General features: G+C 39.3%; 1 protein-coding gene across 1 annotated transcript in view; it reads left to right on the forward strand.

Annotated features, from left to right (window-relative positions):
- The first annotated feature begins 976 nt into the window (after positions 1 to 976).
- The window catches only part of LOC132377161 (immunoglobulin kappa light chain-like), a 29,099-nt gene continuing 13,084 nt past the window's right edge, over positions 977 to 16,991 (forward strand). The window contains 3 exon segments of the mRNA XM_059943241.1: positions 977 to 1,025; positions 1,213 to 1,286; positions 1,288 to 1,493. Coding sequence (XP_059799224.1) covers positions 977 to 1,025; positions 1,213 to 1,286; positions 1,288 to 1,493 — 329 coding nt within the window.

The raw sequence follows: 16,991 nt of genomic DNA on the forward strand, positions 1-16,991 counted from the left end.
AAACTGTGATCAGGGATCAAGAACCTCCTCCCAACAATACAGAAAAATTTTACTCTTAAATGATACAACTCATATTAGTACAAATCTTAAGTACAAATTCAGATATGTCCCCATAACTCAGTGATATAAAGAAGATATATAATATGAATAGATGTGAAAAGGCTCTAAATTCTTAAAAATCTATTGGACAAGGAATGAATAATCCATTCACTACAAAATAACCTAGTAATCTTCCAAAAGTAAATCTGGCATATTACATCTTTCTCCTTCATGATAGATACAGAGTAATTAACTCTGCCTGCATGGACAGTACCATTGTCTGTCTTCATGTATATGGTATCAGTACACTGGAGGGGGGAGGGGGGAGGGGAGATCCAGGGTCCTCCTCATCTGTGCAGTTGTGGTTACCCTTACAACCATGTTGCCTGTCCTAACCTGATATTACTCTTTCCTAATTCTAACAAAGAATAAGGTGACTTCTTGGGCAGTGCCCTTGGGAAATAGCACCGTGCAGCAAATGAAATGTGTATCTGGAACATAAAGTTCCTATAAACTTCTCAATCCATTTAGACCCAAGCATGCACCAAGGGAGACATCTAGGCATAGCGCTGGTAGAAAGAGGAAAATAGAACCAAAGGCGTTTATTTTGTTTCCAGCAGGCTTATACCAAACACCATCTCTCTGAATCTAGGTGAATAATGAAGTGAGAGGACAGGGGAAGGACATTCTGTGACGAGAGGAGAAAAATTCATCCCTCAGACTAAGTCAATAGGCTTTTCTGACTTGCCCACCTGGGGATGGGTTGCTCAAGTGTAGAGAAGAGGAGGCACGAGGTTTCTGCAGCTGGAAACCCAGCTCGCCCCACCCCAGCTGCTTTGCATGTTCCTCCTGGCCCACCCTGTTGCCCAGAGCCCATATCTATGCCTGAGTCAGTGCTCTGGGGAAGATCTGCCTCGGATCTGCCTCTGAGTGGATCATGGAAGCCCTAGCTCAGCTTCTCTTTCTCCTGTTACTCTGGATCCCAGGTGAGAGGAACATGGGGTGGTTCTGCATGTCAGTGAAGATTTGGTTCATGCAGTTGGGTCCTGCACCTTTGCTCAGCAAGCAAAAAATTAAAGCTCAGTGTAGATCGCTGATCCTAGCCCTGTTGGGAAGACAACAAGTAGGATCTAGATTACATGAGTGACTTTTTTGTTTTATTTCCAATCTCAGATACCACTGGAGAAGCCACGTTGACACAGTCTCCAGCCTCCCTGTCTTTGTCTCCAAGGGAAAGCGCCACCCTCAACCTGCAGGGCCAGTCAGAGTGTTAGCAAATACTTAGCCTGGTACCAGCAGGAACCTGGGCAGGCTCCCAGGCTCCTCATCTATGATGCAACCACCAGGGCCTCTGGCATCCCGGCCCGGTTCAGTGGCAGTGGGTCGGGGACAGACTTTACTCTTACCATCAGCAGCCTGGAGCCTGAAGATGTTGCTGTTTATTACTGCTATCAGTACTATAGCGGGTATCCACAGTGATGCAAAGTGAAACAAAAGGCTCCGCAAACCTTTGAGGGTTTTTCATCATACCAGCTGTTTATTTATAAGCAGCTGCTGTGATGGCTGCACAGTTTCAGCATCTCTACCTCTATTTGGAAATCTTAACGTTCTGAAAAGTAACCCCGTGACAAGATTTGCACGCGGATTCCTGGAATTTTTCTTGGACTTAAATGCACAGCCAGGTTTAGGTACAATTTCTCTGCCAGTGGCATTGGATCAGACTCACATGAGTGGATGCCTTTAAAGATGTACGTGTCCTGGCCAGTGCAATAAGGCAACAGGAACAACAACAAAGAACAGAACTGGAAAGGAAGAATTAAAACTGTCAAGATGAATGGATTGTGTGCAGAGAAAATTCAAAATAATCTTCAGAAAAACTACTGAAATCAATAAGAGGAATAGCCAACCACTGGATTCAAGGTCAATATACAGAAAGAAAAAAAAACCAATTTGATTTCTCTATAACTGCAACAAATTATAAAAATTAAAATTACAAAACACACCATCTACAAGAGCATCCAAAGCATCATATATTTAGGAAAAAATAACAAAATACACTGTAGACTCCAGAATATTATTCAAAGAAATTGAAAAAAACCTAGTCAAAATCAAAATCTCAACAGGATTTTTTTTTTTAAATCTTAGACTTTATTCTGTAGCTTTATTGATCATATTAATATGGTATTTTTAAACCATTTTCTTGTATTAGAATGAACATACTAGTGATTGTGTGTATTATTTTAGAAATCAAGATTTTCAGTATAAAAGAAAAGGAAGTACAATCACAGAATCAAGAATTTAAGTAGAAACACTGTTGAGCATTACTGTTGAGTTTGCTACTCAATCATGTTATTAACTCGTTTATTGGTGCCATGAAGAATACAGAAACTGTTAAAAATAGCAGTTAGGAGACATTTTCTGACTCAAAGGGAATATTAGTAGCATGAACCTATACGTTCTGCCCTTGAGTCAGAAGAAAACCATGTGAAATATCCAGAATCCAGGACTTCCCTGGCAGTCCAGTGGTTAGGACTCCACGCTCCCACTACAGGGGCCACAGGTTCGATCCCTGGTTGGGGAACTAAGATCCTGCATGCCGCGTGGCGTGGCCAAAAATAAAACCAAACATATATATATGTATATATATAAAATATCCAAAATCCAATTGGATCTAATTGTAAAGATCCTCAAGAGTTACATAGTCCTATGAATATGAAAGAATGCACAGTTCCATCAGGTCTTCAAGTTCAAGGGTCTCTAGAGATTTTTTTTTCACACACACACACTGTATTTTATTTTTACAAGAGATAAATAGACTGACACCAAGCATTGTAAATGGATGACCACAACAAAAACAACAATGATTGCAATTACCAAACATGAAACACACTCATACTATGTCATAATATTGACATTCAGTCCAGTAATCCTCCACTGTAACAGCTCCTTTACTTTGCAGTGAAAATTGATTTGTATATTCTTTGCCTCTGAGTCCCTGTGGGATTTTTTTTTTTAATTCAAACAGAAAGTCACAAAAATTATAATCATCCTCAACAGTTCACTCAGTCCCATGTAATTAATTTTTTTTTCATCTTGATCTTTTGTTAGCACTTTTATGAGTTCATTAGTTTTTCATTAGAGTTCTGAAAATGCTTATTCATTCAGTTCAGCAGTACAGTTACCAGAAACCTGTACTTGTCAACGTCTTTTCCATGAATTCCTTGAAGATGAAACCCTTTTATAGGAACATATTTGCAAAAGCATCAGAGTACACCCAGAACTGTCTGTAAATGACAAAAGACTTAAAAATGACCACGGTTAAAAATTTGATGAAAGTTCATAATAGTGCAATTGACAAGGAAATTTAGTTATTTCTGAGATATACATTTAAAAGTAATAACTAGAATTATGACTTATAACATTATACCAGAACATATAAGATTTTTAGAAATTTCACGTAATGTCTGAAACATTTATATTAACATATTTCCATACAAATAACCCAATGAAAGTTTAGTATTAGTTGTTTTGTTTGTTTTTTTATACTGCAGGGTCTTATTAGTCATCAATTTTATACACATCAGTGTATACGTGTCAATCCCAATCGCCCAATTCTGCACACCACCATCCCCACCCCACCGCAGTTTTCCCCCCTTGGTGTCCATATGTCTGTTCTCTACATCTGTGTCTCAACTTCTGCCCTGCAAACCAGCTCATCGGTACCATTTTTCTAGGTTCCACATACATGCGTTAATATACGATATTTGTTTTTCTCTTTCTGACTTACTTCACTCTGTATGACAGTCTCTAGATCCATCCACGTCTCAACAAATGACTCAGTTTCGTTCCTTTTTATGGCTAGGTAATATTCCATTGTATATATGTACCACAACTTCTTTATCCATTCATCTGTCGATGGGCATCTAGGTTGCTTCCATGTCCCGGCTATTGTAAATAGTGCTGCAATGAACATTGGGGTGCATGTGTCTTTTTGAATTATGGTTTTCTCTGGGTATACGCCCAGTAGTGGGATTGCTGGATCATATGGTAAATCTATTTTTAGTTTTTTAAGGAACCTCCATACTGTTCTCCATAGTGGCTGTATCAATTTCCATTCCCACCAACAGTGCAAGAGGGTTCCCTTTTCTCCACACCCTCTCCAGCATTTGTTGTTTGTAGATTTTCTGATGATACCCATTCTAACTGGTGTGAGAAAAAAGTCTCTTTTACCATGCTTCCACCCAAGTTAGTGGGGTACCCACCAGGTTCAGTGGCGTGGGTTCAGGACAGACTTCACTCTCACCATTGGGGACCTGGAGCCTGAAGACTATGCAGTCTATTTCTGTCTTCAAACCCTGAAGAGTCCTCCCACAGTGGTTGAGCCTCAAACACTAACTTCCCCACCAAGGCAAGCCCATAGGCCCAGTTGCCCCATCCTTGCTCAGGATCTCCTCTGACAGAAACAACTGAGCATAGTCAACAAACAAACAAGTGAAAAACAAGCTAACAGCACAGGCACAGACTGCCTGGAGCCTTCTGTCCCCTTCTTCCTTTCCATGGTCTTACGTATTTTGCATAAAAAAAACTTCAAAGGCATAGGAGCAACCAGACCAAAAAAGGTGGAGAAAGAACTATGGATGGATTTGTTCTCTCTCTCTCATCCCCACGTCTCCTCCTGAGTCTCCTCCAGACATTGGAGCGTCATCTTCTCCATCTCTTTAATCTTTGCTTGTCCACCCAGGTCCCCAGGCACTGCCCTCCAGCTAAGAGATTTTTAATTGCACCTTGATGGGGTGTGGGGCTCACCACCATTGGACAGTTAAGGGACAAGGAGATGATGTCACTGGCCCAGGTCCTTGGTCTCCTGCTGCTCTGTGTTCCTGGTGAGGAAAATTGTGCCAAATCACAGAACTGCAATGAATGGTCTCTCCAGTGTTAACTGTGTTTCACTGGAAACATGTTTTTGAGATGTAATAGGGAAAAAATGCCACAACGTTATTCAATTCTCCAGCTCTCACACTGCAGAGATGAGCTTTTCTGTTTCATTTTTCTTTCTAAACAAGCTGCATAATATTATAGGTCCAGTCTTTCTCTGTGAGTGCAGATTCCTCTTACTCATACTCTGTAGTCACAGGCCTGGAGAGTCTTAATCAGCTGCAGGGCTGGAACCAGCCTCGTGCACACTGATGAGAGGGACAACCTAGCCTGGTTCCAGCACAGGTCTGGAGAGCTCCTGTGCTCCTCATGGACCAGCTTCCAACTGAGTTCTCTGAGTTCCCACTCAGTTCAGTGGTGATGAGTCTGGAATGACTTCACTCCCAGCGTCAGCAACCTGGAATGTGAGGATATGGCAACTTGTTACTATGGTCAAGCATGTAAATATCTGTCAGTGATGATCATCCCTTCACATAAGCTCCCCAGTTGAGGGCATTCAGTGAGGTTCAGCCAGTGATCCTCCATCTCCCACAGATGTGGCAGAAACAGCATCCATGGGCCTCAATCTCCCACATCTGCCCACAGAAACAATGACTTGGCAGCCATCCATAGACAAAAGTACCTTTGTGGGAGCTTTGGGATCCAGGTAGGAAGTTGTGAAATCTTGGCGGAGTCCAAGACCAATGAAGACCCCTTGGAGGAGGCAGGCACATGTCTGGTGGCAGAGTCATCAAACATGGTCCCAGCTGCAGCTGCTGGATTTGGCTTAAGCTCTACTTGGCTGCAACCCTACCATGAGCTCTTTATGCCAAGGGATCAGGGAGGAGCCACACCCATGTCCATTGTAAGGGACTCATCAACCTTAATCCCAACTGCAGACCCTGAAGTAGCCCTGTGACCCAGCTCCAGCCCTTCTTGACCATGGTTCTGGAGGCAGTCCTGCCCACTCATCAACCCACCCAGTGACCTGGTAGGATCCTGCCCAGGTACCCAGCAGGAGATAAACCCATGCATGCCCCTGGTAACAGGTTTACCATCTGAAGACCCAACTGCTGACCAAGAAGCAGCCCATGACCCAGCTCAAGCCCTGCTTGACCATGGTCCCAAAGACACTCTCATTTACCCAGGGACCTGTCATAAATCACACCCACCCATGACCCCAGTACCAGATCTGCCAATCATAACTCAGTCATGAACCCAACAGCAGCCACATGACTTGGCTCCAGCTTCACTCAACTAAGACCCCAGAGACAGTCCCATCAGACCAAGGACCCAGCAAGAGAAGATCTTTACCTACCAAAAAAACAGTCTGTAAAAAATGGCAGAAGTGACATGACTGTGCCTTCAAATACTCAGACACCAACACAAGGCCACAGGGACCACAAAGTATCAGGCAAACATGACACCACCAAAGGAAACTCATAAAGCTCCAGTAACTGACCTAAAGAAACAAGATTCATGGACTCTCTGACAAAGAATTCATATAATGGTGTTAAAGTATCTTATTGAGCTATAAGACAACACAGACAACTAAATGAAATCAGAAAAACAAACATGAATAAGGTAGGAAATTTAATAAAGAAATAAAAACCATTTAAAAAAACAGAAATGCTGGAGGTAAATAATACAAGACTGAAGTGAAAATTTTAAGAGAGAGTACCAACAGCAGACCTGATCATGCAGAAGAGAGAAACAGCAAACTTAAAGGCACATCATTTGAAATCAGCCAGTTAGAGGAACAAAATGAAAAAGAGTGAAAAAAGCTAACAGGACTTATGAGATGCCCTTCGAATCAATACACACATTACTGGAGTACCAAAAGTAAAAGCAAGAAAGGGGTGGAGCACTTAATTATAGAAATAATGGCTGACTCCACCTGCAACAGGGCTCTAACAGCCATGGAGAAAAGAGGAGGCCCCACCTGACATCCAGTGCAGGCTCTGGACATCACAACACCAATCAAACCCCTGATAAAGGGGATAATGACCAGCACACTCTGTCTTTGGTATGGTTGGCATCCATACCAAAAACAAACTTCACACCAAAGATATTGGACTCACATAGTCTACACAAGTGTGCTCTCACATAAAAACACCCCTTCAAGACCAGAGTAGATAACTGTCTCTCCTGAATTCATAGAGACAGAGAAAGTTAAGTAAAATGAAAAAGCAGAGGAACTACTCCCAAGTAAAAGAACAAGAGAAATCCCTTGAAAGAACAAATAATGAAACAGACCTCTCCAGTCTACCAGACCCCGAGTTCAAAAAGGATGTAATAAAAATGCTAAAAGAATTAAGAGAGATTATCAATGGAAATACAGATCATTGTAACAAAGAAGTAGAAACTATAAAGAGGAACCAACCAACACAATTGCTGAGATAAAAACCAATCCAGAAGCAAGGAATGGCAGACAAAATAATGCAGATGAATGAATAAGTGATCTGGAAGATAGAATAATGGAAATCACCCAAGCAGAACAGCAGACAGAAAGACAAATGAAAAAAAAAAAAAAAAGAAAGCAACATACAAGATCTACAGGATAATATAAAGCATGCCAACCTACGCATAATAGTTGTTCCTGAAAACATATTCAGAGAAATTATGGCAGAAAACTTCCCAAACCTAAAGAAAGAAATAGATATCCAGGTACAGGAAGCACACAGGGTTCCAAACAAGATGAACCCAAACAGACCCACATGAAGACACATCATAATTAAAATGGCAAAAGTTAAAAGATAAAGAGAGGATTCTAAAAGCTACAAGAGAAAATTAAAGAGTCAGTTACAAGGGAACCCCGAAAAAGGTATCAGCTGATTTTTCTGCAGAAACTTTGCAGGCCAGAAGGGAGTGGCATGATATACTGAAAGGGAAAAACCTGCAAACTAGGATACCCTACCTAGCCAGATTATCATTTAGAATGGAAGGAGAGATAAAGAATTTCACAGACAAGCAAAAACTAAAAGAATACAGTAATACTAAACCTACCCTAAAAGAAATATTGAAAGGTCTTCTCTAAACAGAAAAGAAGCAAGATTCTATAAGGAAGGGAAAATAACAATAGGAAAGGCAAATATATAAAAGGAGTAAAGATCATTTAAATAAGCCAGTACAGAGATTAAAAAACAATCAAAAAATTTTTATAAAAGTGATTATAACTACAGTTAACAGTAAAAGGATAAACATGAAGATGTAAAATAGGACATCAAAATCACAAAATGGAGGGAGGGGAGTAAAAAAATGTAGACCTTTTAGAATGTGTTTGAACTTATATGACTATCAGTCTAAAGCAGGTAACTATAGTTATGGGTCAACATACTTGAAAACCAGGGTAACCACAAATCAGAATCATACAATAGATTCACAAAAAACAGAAGAGAAAGGAATTCAAGCATAATACCAAAGAAAACCATCGAATCACAAAAGGATAAGCAAAAAGAAGAAGAAATAAACAAAGAAGAACTACAAAATCAACCAGAAAACAAGGTTTAAAATGGCAATAAGTACATATCTATCAATAATTATTTTAAATGTCAATGGACTAAATAAATGCTCCAATCAAAAGACATAGAATGGCAGATTGGATTAAAAAACAAACAAACAAGAACCTACAGTATGCTGCCTACAAGACTCATTTCAGGGTAAAAGACCCACACAGATTGAAGGTGAGTGGATGGAAAAAGATATTTCATGAAAATGGAAATGACAAGAAAGCAGGGGTAGCAATACTCAGTTCAGACAAAGTAGACCTTAAACAAAGGCCATAAAGAAAGACAAAGGGCATTATATAATGATAAAGGATCAATACAAGAAGAGGATACTACACTTGTTAACATATATGCACCCAATATAGGAGCACATAAATATATAGAACAGATACTAACAGGTATAAAGGGAAAAATTGACAGGAATACTATAATAGTAGGAGACTCTTAATACCCCACTGATATCAATGAACAGATCTTCCAGACAGAAAATCAATGAGGCAACAGAGACCCATAATGACACAACAGACCAGTTGGACTTAATTGATATCCTCAGGAAATTCCATCCAAAAAAAACCCAGAATACACATTATTTCCAAGTGCACATAGAACATTCTCTAGGTCATATTAGGTAACACATACTAGGTCACAAAACAAGCCTCAACAAATTTAAGAGGATAGGAATTAATTCAAGCATCTTTTCTGACCACAACAGTATGAAACTAGAAATTAACTACAGAAAGAAAAATGGGAAAAAAACAATCATATGGAGACTGAACAACATGCTACTAAAAAAACCAATGGGTTAATGATAAAATCAAAGAGAAAATCCTAAGAATGGAAACTAGCTCTTTTACATTGTTTGTCTAATTTTAGACTTCATTACTTCATAAGGATTCTTATATTACAGGGTCATTTTTCTGATAACAAAATTGGGGTTCAAAAAGAATAATTTGTCCACAATTACACAAGAAAGTATTCTAACCCAGGTTGGCCTAGTGACAGGGTCTATATTATTTCTATACATCATATTCCACAGCCACTCCTTAGAGCTATCTTATATAACCTAAGTTAACTTAAGTTGAAATACAATGGTATTAGTTGACCAAATATTTCATGATCTATGAAATATAGCCTATATTACAGTCAGAAAATCTCTTAAAATATTCACCTCTTTCTATAGACTGAACTAAAAGTGGTGCTCATTATTATACAATTTTTAAAAGCAAAGCTCAAAATCATAGTCAAAAGTATGCAAATATGTATATAATACATATATGTTAAATTAAAATATACATATATATGTTAAACTACAGATAGGGAGATAAGAGAGATAGAGGTAGAGAAAAAGGAAGAGAGAGAGACACACAGAGAGACCAAAATGTTTACATAGGGGTAATAAGTTTACCAGTTTATAGGGGTTTTGTTTTATTTTACTTTTCTACCTAAATTCTCCTTAAAACATTCATAAATCTCATATGGTTTTTAAAATAATTTAGGATTGCTCTGTTCCTGTTTTTTTTTTTTCTCTGCAAATCTTACCATGACTTTTTGACTAAAAACAATAAAATCTGACGTGGCTCGTAATACTGCTTTTGTTACCTAGCAACCTCAGGGATCCAGGGAAGACTAGATAGCCATCTGCAGTCTTGTTGGCTTATACAGCACTGCCATTAACTGACAGAACTTCATAACTGCACCCTGACTTCAGTGTGAGGCGAGTCACAGTCAGCAACGTGACACTGTTTCTTTTTAATTATTTTCATTTTTAATGTTTATAGAAATGGTCAACCTTATCCAAAGATATATAAAACACACATACACTGGAGTATTTTGAAGCGAATCCATTAAGAATTTCAGTACACTGCTTTCCCCAAGCAGCCACCATGCCACTATAATACAGAATTAAGAGTAATCCCCTAACATATCTAATAACCAGTTTCTATTCAAATTCCTTGATTCTCTCTAAATATGTTGATACAGAAATTTCACTTCGGTCAATGTCCAGGTCCAGATAACTGTACGGTTAAGTTTTACCAAAACCTCAACAAAAAAAAAAATCCCTGTATTTTATGAAAATTGTCCAGGGAATAGTAAAAGAGAGTAAACTACCAGTATTTAGAACTATAAATCATGTCATGAGGCTAGGATAATCTTGAAACCAAAATTAAAGACTGAACATGAAGAAAGAACCCAAACTCATTTATAGTCCTCGATGTAAAACTCTAAGAGAAAATATTAGAAAGCTGTATCTGTTAGAATTTCACTTGGCTGCACACAGTTGGAATCTAACCAGGGAATCTTGATAACATGAGGGGGTGTTCTTTTCTCACAGAACCTGGGGCAGGGGGCTCAGGGACGGAACAGGTTCCTTTCCTTCCTGCTCCCTCACCCTAGTTTGTGACCTTCACCTTACTTATCACAAGATGACTTTTCCAGTGTTCCAGGCAGAACCACTTGGACTTTACTGGTGTGGGTGGAGGTGGGGCCACTGTTTTTTCTGTGACATTTGGCTGTCTCTGTGGTTATTGTCTAAAAGCATTCTCCCTTTCTAGGCTGCCCTTTTCCTAGTCCTTTGGCAAGAAAGAGCCAGCATTTGTTAGGGCTCTTTTTTGTCTAAGCCCATTTGTGTTCCCAAGTTGCTAGTTTCTCCAACACCTGATCTGTGATATATGAGGCAAAAAGAAAACCTAGGTAGTTTTCTATCATTTTTCAGGTCCCAAGACCCCTACATGGTCTGCCTTATTCTCTCTACCTGTGTTAATTCCCTAGGGTCACCATAACAAAGTACCAAAAACTGGGTGGCTTTTTAAGCCACAAACTGGGTGACTTTTATAACAGATACTTATTCTCTCACAATTCTGGAGGCTGGAAGCTCCAAGTAAGGTGTGGGCAGGGCCATGCTCCCTCTGAAACCTGTCAGGGACAATCTTCCCTTACCTCTTCCTAGCTCCTGGCAGTAGCTGTCAATCTTTAGCATTCCGTGGTTTGCAGCTGCATCTCTTCCATTTCTGCCTGTCATCACATGGCATTCTCCCATCTGGGTTTCTGTGTATTTTCTTCTTTTTATAAGAACACCAGTTATATTGGATTAGGGACCCACCCTTTTCCAGTATAACCTTATCTTAATTTAATTAATTATATCCGCAACAACCTTATTTCCAAATTAAGTCACATTCTAAGGTACTGGGTGTTAGGACTTCAATGTATCTCTTGGGAGGAACACAATCCACCCCATAACATCACCTCTCAGAGTATTATTTTTTTTAACATGATGCCTGGGGTTTTTAGCTGTACTTAGTGGGAGGAATAAGGAAAAGTACTTCTTTATTTTGGGAAGTGGAAGTCACCTTGCATATTTTTTAAACTTTCAAAAACAAAAAATAGCAGCAACAATAAAACAAGGAACCAGTATCAGCTTTAGGTGGAATATTCAATGGTCCAAATATACATCCACAGTTCAATAGTGAAGACAACTGAATATCCAGGGTTTTTAATAAATTTATATGCATAACTACTCATATAGTAAAAGCTGAAGACACCTTATATTTACTAAGCACCTACTTTGTTGTTGACAAGAAAGCAAAACCCCATTCCCTGCAAAAGGTGACTTATTAGTTCAGCTGCCAGGTCACTGGAGGGCAAAGTAGAGAGGGTGGCACCCTTGCCCATCCACCCACGACAGGATTCCCGCTCTAGGAACTGAATCATCAGTTCCTTAACAATTAAATATTGTTTGTTAAGAACATAAAGTGTTTTAATAATTAAACGTTGTTGTTGAATGCCTTAAAAATAACAGGGTGTCCAGTCGTTTAAATTTCCCAGGTTTCAAGTTGAGGATGTGAACCAGTTAAAATGTAGGGACTCTATAAAACAATCTCATTCTAGCTCCATATAGTTTGTTTTTGTTTTGTTTTGTTTTGTTGTCTTTTTATGCCAATACCATATTGTTCTGACTACTAAAGCTTTGTAGTATAGTTTGAAGTCAGGAAGTGTGATGCCTCCAGTTTTACTTTTCTTTCTCAAGATTGCTTTGGCTGTTTGGGGGTCTTTGTGTTTCCATACAAATTTTAGGATTGTTTTTTATATTTCTGTGGAAAATGCCATTGAAATTTTGATAGGAATTGTATTGAATCAGTAGATCACTTTGCCAAGACTATGAGAAGGAGTCAATCTCACAAAAAGACAAAATAATCAGCAGTAATTTTTCTAAGGCTGTAATAGTAAAGACCTGTCCAGAAGAAAGAATTTTCTGTATTTGTCATCTCCTTTCTGTTTAATTATTCCATGTAAATCTAAGTGCTACAATCTCTCTCCCCACCTCAGTCACTGCCCTACTGCTCTGTGAGGTATAAATAGGAAGTGGCAGCCCTTGGGATGAAGCCTGCATGGCACTGGGCAGGAGAGACTCTGCACCCATCTAGAGAATATTTGATAAGATATGTGGTTCTCCATGTTCTTCAAGGATCTCTACATCTTTTGTCATACCTCATGTCCTCATGATGTTATGTTACTGCTGTCTGCACAACAGTGGACCCCAGCAATACTAGTGTGGAGAAAAAAAGGAAGGAAGGAAGGGAGGGAGGGAGGGAGGAGATACTTGTTGATTTATCCATAAAAATTCTAATTTTTCTAATTAAATTATATATCCAAGTAGTTTCAATGTGACATATTCCCAAATACACATATTTATCAAATTCAGTTTGAAGAGCAATCACTGAGTACTCAGTATCGAGGCACGATGGCAAATACAGAAGTATTTCAAGCTGTTCAAATATGATTATAAAATTCCATGATGCAAGGCAGGACGTGGGAAGTATGAAAAATACCACTTTACCAAAGTGATTGCCTACCTACCTGGAGAGTTTGGGTCACTCGGGTTTTACCCTCTCCTTAAATAGCCAAAATCTCTTAGGCAGCAATGGAGAACTTCATTATGTGTAAAGCTCGTCACCCACAAAGCCTCCATTCTAGTCTGGAACTCCAGCCTGATTCAGTGGCTGTGACTGTGAGGTCAGTTTTCCTTTCATAATCAGTAGTCTTGCAACTCATTATGGGAGCTTTAAGCTGAAGATGGCCTTTGTCAGCCTGTGTCCCTCAGAGACAGCATGGGACAGAAACCCTACCTTCCACTACCAATTAGAACTTCACACAAGTGAAAAACAAATTTCCAGTGCATTAAGTCACTCAAGCTTTGGATTGTATCTATTAGAGTAGATATCATTGCTCTTAGTTAATACACTTATCAGGCTGAAGATTATTCCAACTGGCAGCATTTAGTGGAAATCACGAACTGGTTCTTAGAAGGCAAAGGTTTAGACCCTGACTGTGCTCCTACAACCTCAGTATCATTAAGGGGGCCTTTGTTTCCTCAGTTATAAAAGTCAATAGTTAAGGCTCTTTTCTATATTAAATATGATGTTTGTATCCTGACTGAGTTCTGGAGCAGCTGTCACGCTGAAGAAAGAAACGTATTTTCATGCTGCACAGACTCATTTTTCATTCTGTCACTGGATTTCAGAAAATGCATTAAAATGTCTCCTCTGACTTAAGGGAAACAGATGGCAACTGTGCAAACAATTTTCCTGGTTTACGAAGGTTTTGCCAAGTGCCTCAGGAAATGTAATGGAAGTACTTTAATTGGGAGGCAAGGCACCGGGTTCTTCCTGCAGCCTGGATCTTCCCCACCTCTGTGGCCTGGAGTGAATCACTTCCTCTCTTAGGGACCCAATTTTCTCCTGTTGGTAATGAATGGAGCTAGACATGGTTTGTCTCTTCCAGTTCAAACAGTCCGCAAATCTACAAAGACCCTCCAAGATCACACTAAGTCTATATACTATTCAGTCTAACATGGTCCCAGACTCAGCTGCAGCCCAGACAGGCCCAGTTAAGGCACCACCTTCAGGAGCAGTTTTCAGGGCTTCAGAAATTACCGAAAGTGATCACCAGAGGGCGCGCCAGAGCAAGAGAGGAGAAAACAGCAAGTACCATGTGACTGCTGAACGATCCTTGTTCATTTCACTCATTCATTTGGGTAAACATGTATTGGACACCAAGTGTATGCCAGACGCTTGTTAATCACGGAGAGCGCAGCGGTGAGTGCGATCCCTCATGAGATGCCTGTGCGATGCAAGAAATAATGAGGGATGTGAAGAATATTCTTTTTCATGGAAGTGGAAGATATGATATCCTGGGCAGAGACAAGTGTCAATGATACGTTGTGCGTGGTTATTTTTGCGATCCTGGTTTTTCCCTAGGTTGATGTGCCCCGGTGTATGTGCCTTACATTTGGGTGGGCTCCTCCTGGTTTCTGTTATTAATTTCGGCAGCTACCCCTTGTCTAGTACTTATCCAAATTCCCAGCCACGCCAATTACAATATTGACTAAATATTTACCCTTTCTCCTCACTTCACTTTAAAGGGCCATGAAATTTGGGGTTCAAGGAATAGAGATGAGCCTTTCTAATCTGTAAGGGTCCTAGGTTTCTTTTGAGGACTACTCCAATCCACTTGCAGTATCACAGTCATGCCAACTCAGAGAATAAATTGAAAAGTATTCCATATCTGTGTATCTCCTTGACATAGGAATTATCAGTTTCAAAAAAAAATGCTTATAAAGAAACTGCTTGAAAACTGTCTTGTATTTGGTTTTTTTGGAGGAGGTAGGTCTTTGACAAACTCCTCAATTTCTTCTAAAATTAGTGTCTATCTCTTCTTGCGCAAATTATTCCATTTATTTTGGGAGATAAGGAATTGTGCCCTTCATTTAGATGTTCAAAAAGCAAAAGCCTATCTGGGGGGAGGGGCAATTGGATGAGGTGGTCAAAAGGTACAAACTTCCAGTTATAAGATAAATAAGTACTAGGGATGTAACGTACAACCTGATAAAGATAATTAACACTGCCGTGTGTTACCTATGAAAGCTGTTAAGAGAGTAAACCCTAAATTCTCATCGCAAGGAAAATGATGTGTTTTCTATTTCTTTAATTTTGTCTCTGTATGAGATGATGGATGGTCACTAAACTTATTGTGATCATCATTCCATGATGTATGTAAGTCAAATCATGATGCTGTATGCCTTAAACTTACACAGTGCTGTACACCAGTTATGTCTCAATAAAACTGGAAGAAAATATTAAAAATTTAAAAACAAAAATAAAATTTTAAAAAAGCAATGGCCTATGGGGCTTTAATCTGAATATGGGTAGAAAATGAGAAGAATAAACATTCTATCAAACCAACCCTGCCTAACCTAGAAAACATGGACAAGTGGATTCCTGGAAAATGAAGTAAGAGGACGAGTCAAGCATGAGGTGAGGAGGGGCATAGAGAAGGCAATGGTACAGGAATCCTGACAGCAGTCAGGGAGATCAATAATCCCATTGCAATAAGAATCTGAAACAGGAAGGGACCACACGTTTGAGAAGCTTCTGAGAATCCTTGAAAAGGTGCAGCCTTCACCAACATGTCACAGGGAGGCCCGGGCAGTTTTATTTGAATAACAAAAAAGGGTGAATTAACTGATTAATGAATAAACAAAATGTGGTATATCCATGCAGTGGGATATTATTCAGTAATAAAAAAGAAGGAAGCACTGATATATGCTACAGCAGAGATGAACCTTGAAAACATTGGGCTAAGTGAAAGAAGCCAAACACAAAAGACCACATGTTATGATTCTACTTTTATGGAACGTTCAGAATGAGAAAATATAGAGAAACAGGAAGTAGATTAGCAGTTGCCAGCAGCTGGGAAGGATGAGAATACTAAGAGGTGATAGAGAAGGAGAATGGGGTTTCTTTTTCGAGGTGATAAAAATATTCCCAAATTATGATGATGGTTACATTTGTAGTGTGATATGGTGAATGTACTAAAAAACACTGAGCTGTGTACTTTAAATGGGTGGATTGTATGGCATGTAAATTATATCTCAGTAGTGATGTTACACCCAAATCACTATCAAAAAAAGAAATGGAAAAAAATAATAGTGAGGATGGCCGCAGAAGGCTGGAAGAGTGGGGGAAATCCAGGCAGCATGTGCTTTAATTCTTAAAAGCTTTTTGGTATGCTATAATCTCTTTCTCATTCTCAATGTCTATATGTGTTTTTCTCTTTTTCCTTGGTCACACTGTCTAGAAATTTGCCTATTTTATTGATCATTTTCAAATAAATATCTCTTGGTTTTATTCACCAAAATAGCTTTGTTTTTTATGTGCTGCTGTTTTTTATTTTTACTAATTATGTCCTTCTACCTTCTTTTGGTATATCTTGTTCTGTGGCTAGCTTCTTGAGTTTAATGCTTAGTTTATTATGCTTGATCTCTTGGCTCTTTTTCTTTAATAAATTTATTTATTTTATTTTTGGCTGTGTTGGGTTTTCGTTGCTGTGCACGGGCTTTCTCTAGTTGCGGCAAGCTGGGGCTACTCTTCATTGCGGTGCGCGTGCTTCTCATTGCAGTGGCTTCTCTTGTTGTGGAGCACAGGCTCTAGGCACGCAGGCTTCAGTAGTTGTGGTGTGTGGGCTCAGTAGTTGTGG

Source organism: Balaenoptera ricei, chromosome 13 (genome assembly GCF_028023285.1).
Source record: "Balaenoptera ricei isolate mBalRic1 chromosome 13, mBalRic1.hap2, whole genome shotgun sequence".
NCBI lineage: Eukaryota > Metazoa > Chordata > Mammalia > Artiodactyla > Balaenopteridae > Balaenoptera > Balaenoptera ricei.